This window comes from Nerophis ophidion, linkage group LG05 (genome assembly GCF_033978795.1).
Source record: "Nerophis ophidion isolate RoL-2023_Sa linkage group LG05, RoL_Noph_v1.0, whole genome shotgun sequence".
Classification (NCBI taxonomy): Eukaryota; Metazoa; Chordata; class Actinopteri; order Syngnathiformes; family Syngnathidae; genus Nerophis; species Nerophis ophidion.
In genome coordinates this window covers 40,267,004-40,279,126 of record NC_084615.1, presented here as the reverse complement: position 1 = coordinate 40,279,126, position 12,123 = coordinate 40,267,004, and the positions used below count along the sequence as shown (strand labels likewise).

Below are 12,123 nucleotides of genomic sequence, written 5' to 3'. Positions count from 1 at the left end.
ACGCCGGCGGCCTCCTTCAGGTAGCCGGCAATGACAAATAAGTGGATGCAGATGCCTTTAGGAGTGTCTTTGTCTGCATTGTATTAGATCAATCCCAACAAAGGCTGCGTTGCAGTGACTGATTGATTCATTTGGCTTCATGAAGTCACAACGTTTAAACGAGACATTTGTCAACCGGCGACGTCCGCTCCTCTTTGTTTGGTGCAACCGATGACTACACTGTTGGTGTTTTTTCCAATATTGCATCTCACACCCTTTTCCATTTCTTATATTAATACCCATAGTGAGCCTTTTTGCATGCCTGATTCAGCCACCCCCCGACCCTCCTGCCTCCATATGGAAACGGCAAAAAAGACGAGATGGATCTGTATATTAAAGCCAGGCTGACATAAAAATTAGCATAATGTGTCGTGGCTTTAGGGCACTATACTTGCCATCTGCATTAGCCTGCAGACACACGCACAAGAAGAATGCCATGCACAGATGGACAAGCAAATATACTCGATAAAGATTAAAAATCTTTCTTATAATTAACCAATCTATCATAATAAAGACCAGACTCTTTGATTCCTCCTTGACAATACAAAACAAAGCATGAAACAAACATTTCCACAAGCATGCTTCAAAATCTTGTTTTCCCAGAAGAGTGTAACATGTATTAAGCATTTACGCAATGTCTTAATACTTTTCTTCATCCCCCCCAGACAAAAATGAGCCTTCCAGCTACATCTGCACCAGCTGCAAGCATACCTTCACCAGCGCCTGGTTCCTGCTCCAGCACGCCCAGCACATTCATGGTATCCGTATCTACCTGGACAACCACCCGGCCAACTGCTCCCTCACCCCCCGGATGGCCCTGCCGCCCCCGCCCGGTGCCGACGCCCTACCCCGCTCTCCTCTGCCCACCTTCCTGGGCGACGCCAATAACCCGTTCCACCTCCTCCGCATGGCAGCACCCTTGCTCAGGGAACACCCCCCACCCCCAGGCTTTATGGAGACCCGGCTGCCCGCAACACCACCCTTTGTCAGCCCTCCGCCTCCTCCCAGACCCCCACTGGAGCGACTGGGCCCGGAGGAGATGGGGCTGCTCTCCCAGCACCCCAGTGCCTTTGAGAGGGTGATGCGGTTAACCCCCATGGAGCCCCCGTCCATGGACTTCTCCCGACGTCTAAGGGAGCTAGCCGGCAACACCAACAACAACGGTGGTCCCACGCCGCCCCTGTCGCCCAACCGTGTGCCTCCCATGCACCGCTTGCTCAGTCCCACGCTCTTCCAGCCTGGTTCTAAACCGCCAGCCTTCCTCACCTACGCCCCGCAGCCGCCCACCTCCCAGGCGGGACACGGTTCTTCGAGCCCCCCTGACGCGCAAGGTCAGAACCAAGTGGCAGCTAAATCCAAGTCGTGCGAGTTCTGTGGCAAGATCTTTAAGTTCCAGAGTAACCTTATTGTGCACCGCCGCAGTCACACTGGAGAGAGGCCGTACAAATGTCACCTGTGCGACCACGCCTGCTCCCAGGCCAGCAAGCTCAAGAGGCACATGAAGACACACATGCACAATAAGTCCGGCTCCATGGGCGGCTCCCCTGAATCAGGAAACAGAGGCGAGGGAGGAGAAGGTGAGGACAAGAGCCATGAGGCTGACGCAAGAGGCGTGGGCATGGACAACGAGGAGGAGGAGGAAGAAGAAGAAGAGGAGGAGGAAGAAGAAGAAGAGGAAGAGGAGCTGAGGAACGGAAGTCGTCCAGATTCCAACTTAAGCGAGGACTCCCAGGAATTCAACCCCAACAGGGAGAATGGGCCCAGGCAGTCTCCCAAGGAGAAGCACCTGGCTGGGGAGCGAGTCGGTGAGAGTGGCGGGGTGGGCATCATGCACCCCTACAACCATCTTGACAATCATCTCAGACTGAACCCAAACAAGCGAGGCATGGAGAGGCAGCCCAATGGGGAGGGCACCAACGGGGGCGACCCGGACATAGAGCGGCAGAGCGAGAGGGAACAAGACAGGGAGCAGGTCGGGCAGGACACCCGGCCCCTGATGAACGGCAGGATCAGCGTGTCCGAAGCTGAATCCTTTCCGGGGCTCTTCCAGCGGCGACCCACTCCCATCACCAGCCTCAGCCCGTCCAACAACAACAAGAGAATCAAGATCGAGAGGGAGCAGCTGGAGCTCCCACCAGCACTTCCGCTTATCTCCCCGGAGAACGTCTACTCCCAGCTCCTGGCCGGCTACGCCGCTTCGCGCCACTTCATCCGGGAACCCTTCTTGGGTTTCACCGACTCCCGCCAGTCCCCTTTCGCTACCTCCTCAGAGCACTCCTCATCTGAAACGGGCAGCCTGAGATTCTCCACGCCGCCAGGAGAGCTGATGGAGGTCGGTAGTGCGTCGGGCCGCAGCGGCAGCAGCACGCCGCACCTCCTGCGAGGTCCCGGACCCGGCCGCCCGCCCAGCTCCAAGGATCGGCGCAACGACACGTGCGAGTACTGTGGGAAGGTGTTCAAGAACTGCAGCAATCTTACGGTGCACCGGCGCAGCCACACGGGCGAGCGGCCCTACAAGTGCGACCTGTGCAGCTACGCCTGCGCGCAGAGCTCCAAGCTGACGCGCCACATGAAGACGCACGGCCAGTTCGGGAAGGAGGTGTACCGCTGCGACATCTGCCACATGCCCTTCAGCGTCTATAGCACGCTGGAGAAACACATGAAGAAGTGGCACGGCGAACACTTGATGGCCAGCGAGGTCAAACTGGAGCAAGCGGACAGAAGCTAAGCGCCAGTCGCACACAAACACACACACGCACACACATCTTCCTTATGACTACTTCTAGAAGGGGCATGGCTGGATAATCGTTGCATAAAAAAATGAGACAGATTGATGTTGATTTTTAAATTTCCCTCATCGCCTGAGAATATTAAAAGAAAAAGGGAAACGTTTGTCCGGAGCGCCGTCTAAGGGTCAGTTTAGGAATTCCATGGAGCCTTTCTACTGTGCAATAATTTCTGTATTTATTGGATTTTTTTTGTAATGATATTTGGCATGTGCAGATACATCTTTGTGGGATTTCATATGGTTTTTGAAATGTGCTCAAAAAGTTTGTTCATTTCTATGAAAATAAGAAAAAGAATTGGAAAAAAGTCACCCTTATTGATAATGATAATAATAATAATTTTGTTTTGTCCTATAAGGAAGTTTATTATCGTGTGAGAGTAAACGTGTGTGAAGCGGTTGGCTTTTCAAAGTCATTATTTTCTACAAGAAGTGCAGCAGCGGACTACAATCCCTCCCCTCCTCTCCAGCACTGAATGTCAGCCTGACAATAACACAAAGATGGGTTTGAAAAATCCAACATTATCCCCGTGATTCATTTTTTGGGGGAGAAAATTTGTGCTTTTTAAATATAGGCTTGTGAATATATGAAAAAAAAAAAAAGAGTTAAAAAAGCTGTCCTCGCCTCAGTCAGGACGTAAAACAGAAAGGTTGCACTTAATGGAGTTAGCGTTTATTAGCTGATGCTCGCAACATTCCAAATGTAGGATGGAACCACCATATTTAATATGCTGAATAACTTAAGACTACTTGTGATTAATGTGAGAGGGGAACAGTCCTGTTTATGTAAATATATTCCGTTTGTTTTGACTTTTTCTTTGTTTTTTGTTGTTTTTTTCAAATATATATGCTCAAGTAGCCCACCCCTTTTTCCACCTCGACTGTTCTGAAAATCAATCAAGAAGACCAGCTGCTTGCGTCACCGAGTGTGTGTACGTGTGTTATTGCGTTGTCCCACTTTGAAGCCCACTTTTCACACATGCTCCGAGCCGACCCCAAACTTGACCTCAGGCACCCCACTTCCCTCGCTCCATAGCCTCCTGAGAACCAGCGTCCTCCACAGTTGATGCTTGTCTTTTGCATCAGCGGGCATTTTTTTCATTTTTTTAAAAAAGTGTAACTAAAAAAAAAACAATCTACCAAATGCGGTTATTTTTTTATTTCCAAAATGTCTGCCAAAAGTTAAAAGAAAAAAAAAATGTCCGTGGCTGTGGCATAACAAGGAAAACACATTTTTAGAGATGTGTAACTCTGACAAAAGAAAAATCTAATTTCTACTGGTGTTAACGTTTGTATTTTGCATAAGGGGCTGTTTTTTTCTGAATTGTCTTCGACAAAAGAAATAGACCACAAATTGGACATTTGTATTTTTCATAACACGGCTATTTTTTTTTCAAAATGTGTAACTAAAATGTCTAACTCTGACAAAAGAAGCAAATGTCCTTTGCAGTGGACGGTTGTTCTCAGGAGGACAATTGACAAAAAGCCATTCGGCGTCTGTGACATTTGTGGACTTCTCTGCTGTCTCTTCTCCCAGAAGATGCGACAAAACCCTTCAAAAAAAATTAAGAACTAAAAAGGGGACATGAGTTATGATAATGTTGAGCACATCTGGCCGCGTGACCTCGAGTCTTGTGAAAGAGAAAGATTGGAATGAGGAAGATGGATAAAGACGAGTGAGAAAAAAACCTTGACCAGGCAGACGAGTCATTCAAATGAAATTGGAAGCATATGAAATGTGTTTTTCTTGTAGCCAAATGCGCATCAACAGGCCACATCGTCTTCTGGGAGGGAGACGCGGCGAAGCCACATGAAAGCAGGCGGAGGAGACGCCATCTTTCATTTTCAGCTTGGAAAAAGTTTCACCCTTGTCACCGTCTTGTCCAACCATGGCCAATTTCCTTTATCGAGCCAACAAAAGCCTCCAAAGGCTGAGTTTTTATCAGTTCAGGTTTGGGCCAAGCAGAGCGAGACCAATAATTCAAACAATAAGTTTACAGCGTTGGAAGTATGACGGCCATGAGAATACTACGGTGTGTACAAGTATTGTTTCCTGTATGTGTGCGGGAGGAGGAGGTGTTTTTTTCTCAAGGAAATCCAAATCAATCATGCCATGCTTTCTGAAGAGAGCGGAGCCATTTTGTGTTTTATTTTGAAAGGGAGTTTCCTGTCTCAACAGGATGGCAAGACGGGATGATTAAAAATAACAAAAGGACTGAGATTAAATGTGCAGGGACACTTTTCCAAGATAGACATTGTTTTTTGTTTTGTTTTTTATGTTTTTTTTTGTTGTCATGGTTGCTTGAAGGTCTTGTGACGACACTCAGTTGTCATTTGAAAAAAAAAAAAAACATAACAAAAAATAACCTTTTCACAAGCTTCACTTTGGCTCTTTGTACAAAATAGTTTTCCTTGTTCCCTTTTTTATTTTGGGGCGGGATGGGGAGGGAAGAGACGGGTGGGGCCGGGGGCGAGTGAATAATTGTGGGGGGAAAAAAACGTGATCTCAGAACAGTACACACTTGCTGTTTTGGGAGCATATATGTATTTTTGTAATGTGTTGAAAAATCAATACAAGAAAGCCAACACTTCAATAAATGTTGCAATTGCTCTATGATTGAAGACGCTCCTTGCTCTCTTTGTTTCTTTTTGTTATTCCACGTTGATTGCTTCCGCGTCGCATTGTCATTGTTACCATGGCAACGGGGGGTGGGGGGGCAGACAAGGAGCAGGGATCCATTCCGCATCAATGAATCGCACCTTTTATGACAGAAGTTCAAACAAGAACCCAGAAATAATCACAAAAAAGGAAATAAAATATGAATTTAATTACGCATAAAATAATTATGAAGAATGCAGTGACTCAACTTCACATTTTAATTTTAATTTTAAAAAATACAACTACAACTCTTAATTAAAGTAGCGGCGTTTAAAACTGACCATTTAGAAGCTATTTTTTCAGGCACAGACTTAGACTTATACGAAATGTATTGATCCACAAGGGAAATTTTTTCACACAGCAGCTCAGTTACAAAGGATGGAAAGGATAATGCATATATTAAGTAGACTAAAAATATACCATGGTATCAATATAAAATATAACATTTGTAATATTTACATCTGCGATGAGTTGGCGACTTGTCCAAGGTGTACCCCGCCTTTCGCCCGATTGTAGTTGATATAGTCACCAGCACCCCCCGCGACCCCAAAGGGAATAAGCGGTAGGAAATGGATGGATGGGTGGATATTTACATATTATATATAGAGCAGTGGTTCTCAAATGGGGGTACGCGTACCCCGGGTGGTAATTGAAGGTATGCCAAGGGGTACGTGAGATTTTTTTACAAATATGTTAAAAATAGCAACTATTCAAAAATCCTTTATAAATATACTTATTGAATAATACTTGAACAAAATATGAATGTAAGTTCATAAGCTGTGAAAAGAAATGCAACAATGCAATATTAAGTGTTGACAGCTAGATTTTTTGTGGACATGTTCCATAAATATTGATGTTAAAGATTGCTTTTTTGTGAAGACATGTTTAGAATAAAGTTCATGAATCTAGATGGATCTCTATTACAATCCCCAAAGAGGGCACTTTTAGTTGATGATTACTTCTATGTGTAGAAATATTTATTTATAATTGAATCACTTGTTTATTTCTCAACAAGTTTGTATTTATTCTTATATCTTTCTTCCAAATAGTTCAAGAAAGACCACTAAAAAATGACCAATATTTTGCACTGTTATACATTTTAATAAATCAGAAACTGATGACATTATGCTGTATTTTACTTCTTTATCTCTTTTTTCCAACCAAAAATTATTTGCTCTGATTAGGGGGTACTTGAATTAAAAAAATGTTCACAGGGGGTACATCAGTTAAAAAAGGTTGAGAACCATTAATATAGAGTATATAATATACACTGATATATTATTATATTTTATTTAATATATAACAAATCCCAATTACCATGTACAATATATTCACATTCATATAAACATTCATATAGAAATGTTTATGCTTGCGCAAAGAACATGCCGAATTGTATTAAAATCATCCATCCATCCATTTCCCACTGCTTACTCCCTTTGGGGTCGCGGGGGGCGCTGGTGCCTATCTCAGCTACAATCGGGCGGAAGGCATCGTACACCCTGGACAAGTCGCCACCTCATCGCAGGGCCAACACAGATAGACAGACAACATTCACACTCCCATTCACATACTAGGGCCAATTTAGTGTTGCCAATCAACCTATCCCCAGGTGCATGTCTTTGGAGGTGGGAGGAAGCCGGAGTACCCGGAGGGAACCCACGCATTCACAGGGAGAACATGCAAACTCCACACAGGAACATCCCGAACCCGGGATTGAACCCTGACTACTCAGGACCTTCGTATTGTGAGGCAGACGCACTAACCCCTCTTCCACTGTGAAGCCCTGAATTAAAATCAATAATTTAGAAATAATTTCTATTGAAAGTAACAATCTAATGGGTTGAAAATCTACTACATTTGAGGTTACTAATGGTGGTTATATATTTTTTTAAATGAATGTAATATTTAATAATATATCATAGTTATACTATTCATATTCCAATACTAATATGCTATAAAAATTATTATTACAGACTAATGACACAAGCGTGGCAATAAGTCGCTTTCCGCACTGCATGTCCCTTCTTTTTTGAAGAGTGTGTTGCAGCAAGACTCACTTTTAATGTTATTATACAAATTATATTTTTGGGGAATTCCACACCTGACACAAAACTAAAATCAACTTGGAACTAAGTAAGATTTTGTACCAAAAAAGCATCACGAATAATAGAAAAACAACATATTTCTGGGTCACATACAAAAAGCTTACGATCGACCCTAAATTGATAAATAAAATAAATTTCATTTGCAGAACAAGAGTTGTTTTTTTCCCAGAACATTTATGTAAGATGTTTCTGGAGTGTAGAGGTTTATACAAAAATGTGGTTAATACACAATATTATTGATGAAAGTATCCTAAGTTATATGCAAATTACTTGGATGGCGCCACTTGAGGCACTGTGCTAGCGAAGGTACCGTAGCACTTCGCTGTTAGCACATGTTCCTGCTAAATTGTCACGGCGTATCCCATGAAATGAATATGAGCTGCCTCCGCTCGGCTCGTCGCTGGGGGGGAAACCACGTCCAAAGGTTTGTTGCAATATTTTTCACGGGCGTCAAATGAGGAATCTTTTCTGGCGGATTTTACAAAATGTCCTCGAGGGCGAGACGCAGACAAACTGTTCTTTCTGAAGAAGACGAAGAGGCGTCGGCGACGAATGAAGACCAGACGACCCATTTGAGTTGCTGCTACTGCGGGGGGTGGGGGCCCTCCCTATCCCACCCCCTCCCGAGTGTGAAAAAAAAACGGCATAGCTGCGAATATTAGTCAGATTTTCGGCTTCTGGGCCGAGCACTTGACAGTCTAACGCTTCACCAAGGAGCGGCGGCGTGAGTAAGGGGACCCGTCAGGTATTTCTTGATACGGGGCCAACATCAGTCAAGCCCAACCCCGCTGCAGCCTCCGGGCGACGGTGTGTGAGTGTGTGATATGTGTGTTGTGCGCCTCGATACGGTGCAGACGGATGAGCAAAGAAAGAAAGAGCAAAAAATGGCGACGGGGGAATCGTTGGGGCGAATCACCGACGCTCTCGCCTCACACATGGAAGTGTTGCGACGTCTCGGCATCATGCATAATTCAGCATCACAGAATAATTGCCAGAGCGACATATTCTAAAAATAATCCGAAAAATATCTACAAATCGTAGCATGTTTGGAGGATGCAGAACGACAGATATTCCCGTGTGTGTGTGTGTGTGTGTGTGTGTGTGTGTGTGTGTTTCCCTGCGAGCGGAAATACATCTGGGTGCCATGTTGAGGATTTTGGTCTTCTGGTCAGCAGAAATGTGCACACTGAGAGGATCTCATGTTCCCACAAGTCCCATCCTTGCCGTGGCACGACTACTGACACAACAATTGGACTCGCATGACTCTCCGCACATGTTTCAATTCATGTGGGGGGGCGGGGGGTCACTATAAAACAATAAAAGCTTAAAGGATGACAAACGGCGCTCTTCTTCCTGGCAAACGCTTCGCTTCGCACGACATTCCAGGCGTCATCTTGACATGCCCGAGAACAAAGTCGCCTGCACCGTGTGTGTTTTTTTTGCGACGCTGTAACTCACATCGCCAACCTCAAACCTGCAATTATGCAATTTATTTTGGCAGAATTATTCCTGTACTGAAGCGTCTTTTATTTTTTTATTTTTTTAAGCGTCTCCGTATAATCAGAGGCCACACAAACGTTCAGGCCATTTCTTTCCTGAAAAGGCCGACGGCGACCCGGCCCGAGGTGCCGCATCTCCGTCACCGTCAGCGCCGAGGCCTCTCCAGTCGCAGGGAGGCAAACGGAGAAATCACGGTTTGGAGTAAAACCATGTCCTCAGGGAACAGGGTGTCAGCAGGGACTGCGGTCCGCCTCCCGGGCCGCAGCGGACCACAGGACCACCGCAGAGATCCTACTTTAGTGGTGGATCACAGGACTCGGGCCTCACCAGCCCCTCTGCACATACCCAAGTACTAATCTGGTGTCCCTGACCCGTTCAGTCGAGCGGCGCTGCCCGCCCAACGAGCGTGCTGGGAGAGGAAATCCAGCCCAGATGCCGCCTCTTGGGAACCGTCTGGAGAGAGACGAGGAGGGTGGGGGGGTTAATTCAGAGGGGGCCGGTGGTCACTTGACAGCTGCGGTTAGGAATGATTCTGGGGAAACTGGGGGCCCCAAGAACAAAGGACCTCATTTGCGGATATTTCCCCTTATCTTACTTGAATTCTTTGGAGAGGAAGACACATGAAGAGATTTATTTGACACCTGAGTTTTGTGGGTAGGGGGTGTGGTTTTGGGCGCATGGAGACATGGAGCTCTTCAAATAACCGAATATTCAATCCGGTTTTGGACAACCGGGGGAAAATTACAAAGACTCCACAGATTACGTAAAAATTAAAATTTAAACACTTAATGCCGTTATTTAATAAGGAGCAATTAATTGGTTTGGGTTTTGTGAGGCCCGGGGACGAGGCTGATTAGGGTGGGGACTGGGTGTTAATATAATGGTAGTGGGAGTCACGGGTAATGTAGTATGAAGATTTCAAGAGAAAACTTTACCTAACACGACCTCTGCTAAGAGTCACATATTATGACTTGCGCCAAGACGTTGCTGTCTGTCAGTCGGTCAGTTAGCAAAATAACTCCAAAAGTTATGGGCGGACTTTAATGAAACGTTTGGGAATGGGATAACAACTTATTTGATTTTGGACCTTATGCAGATTTTGTTCTACTACGTCACTGTGTGTGCGTGTATTTGTATTTCTACCCTTCTTGAGACATCAACAATGAAAAGTACCTTCCATATGAGGACTGGTGAACAAGTTAGGATGGAAGTCTTGGTCCCAATACAGAAAACCATTGCCTCTAACAGAAAAGGTCACATTTGCACTCCTGGTGGTGAAATCCATCAAAAATTGGGTGGTGTCAGAGTTATTTGTTGATGAACCCCAAGATGCAGAGATGGAGGCAAGCATGGAGTGAGCAAACATGATTTTAATATAAATACTAAGACACAACCATACAAAGGGTTCAAACCAAAAGTGCGCATGTAGACGGATAAAAAAAACAAAAGGCCTTTAGCATAGAAGCTAACAAGAAACAAAAAGGAACTTTAGCATGGAAGCTACAGGATAACAAACAGAAAACCTGGAAATAGCTATGGCTAACAAAAACACCTTACCGCCACGACGACCAGGACAAGATGTAGCACGACAGGTAATAGCTGAAATAAAAACGACACGACAAGAGCGACATGTGGCAACGACAATACAAATGACAATACAATGATCCAGCACTGACTGGAGGAACAAAGCAGGTAAAATAGGAGCTGGCCGATTGACATCAGGTGGGACCAGATGCCAATCAGCCGCAGTTGAGTGAAAACAGGACACAGGGAGACAAACAGGAAGCTGAACCAAAATAAGAGCACTAGACAGGAACTAAGGACAGGAAATACTAAACACAGAGGAAACAGACAAACGCAGAGAAAAAAACTAAAACATAGACAAACTGTCAGGGGAAAGCCTGACAGGTGGTTCCAAAAAGGAGGGATTTTTCAAATTGACTGTCGGTTTTAATAGTGTTCCCCGTCTGGTCAGCATCTGAAATAAAAAGTGTGTGTAAGAAATTGAAATGCGCTCCCCTTGGCCAAAATCAATTTAAAAATAAATAAATGTGTTTATAGTGACATACTGTAATAACTTAAATAATGAAACATTTAAAACCAATTAAGAACACAAAATAGAAATAAAAAGTTTTAACTAAATGCTTACCTGTTTTACATTTGCATAGTATGTATATATTATTAATGTTGTAAATACAAATCTTTATACATCTAGAAAGAGTGGTCCTGAAGAGGTAGGTATTTTTCAGAGCTCTCAAGAAGATAACAAACACTAGAGTGAATGTGACAAAAAGAGTGGATGACTGACGAGAGTGTTTACTCCATTTCTTTAATTCCGCTCGATAGCTCAAAAAGTTAAGGGGGGCCTGATTCAGATCATTTCTACTGTGTTACTTTATGTTTATGTGTGTGACAAAAACAGATGATGATGGACAAAAGGGTTCACTCCATTTCTTTCAATCCATTAAGTTAAGGGCAGATGTTCATTTAATATTCGCGAAATGTTCGAAGTGGGATTTAAAAAAAAACGTGAATACACTGTGAAACTGAGCCGCATCCTTTTCTTTTATGTTACTTTATGTTTCTGTGTGTGTGTGTGTGTGTGTGTGTGTGTATGCTCGCAGCCCCATCTCCACCCACAGAGACAAAGACAGTGTATGCCTGACATTAATAACTTGGTTACCTTATGTGTACGTTTCAGATTGTCAGAAAATATCCAAAAATATAATAAAAAAACAAAGAATTGATTACATTTTAGGGCCTATCCGGATCATTTTTAGTGTTACCTTGCATTTACCTTACTAGCTTCAATTTGTGTGTACTGTATGCTTGCAGCTCCGTCTCCACTCAAAGAGACAAAGACAGTGGATGACTAACAAAAAGCTTCACTCCCTGTCTTTCATTCCGCTATAACCTTTAGGAAATGGGATAAGTAACGTGTGATTATGATTTGGTTGTGATCCGGATCACCGTTTGAATCTAAGGACTTTTTTACTATTGGGAACTAGGGCCTTGTGGAAGTTAGCGCTCCCTGA

At 44.3% G+C, this 12,123-nt stretch overlaps 1 protein-coding gene across 2 annotated transcripts in view; it reads left to right on the top strand.

Annotated features, from left to right (window-relative positions):
• bcl11bb (BCL11 transcription factor B b) overlaps window positions 1-5,446 on the top strand; it is a 48,615-nt gene extending 43,169 nt beyond the window's left edge. For both annotated transcript variants that reach the window (XM_061900916.1, XM_061900917.1), the window contains exon 3: window positions 705-5,446. In XM_061900916.1, coding sequence (XP_061756900.1) covers window positions 705-2,767 — 2,063 coding nt within the window. In that variant the 3' untranslated portion in view covers window positions 2,768-5,446. The remainder of the gene's footprint in view (window positions 1-704) is intronic.
• Window positions 5,447-12,123: the final 6,677 nt, after the last annotated feature.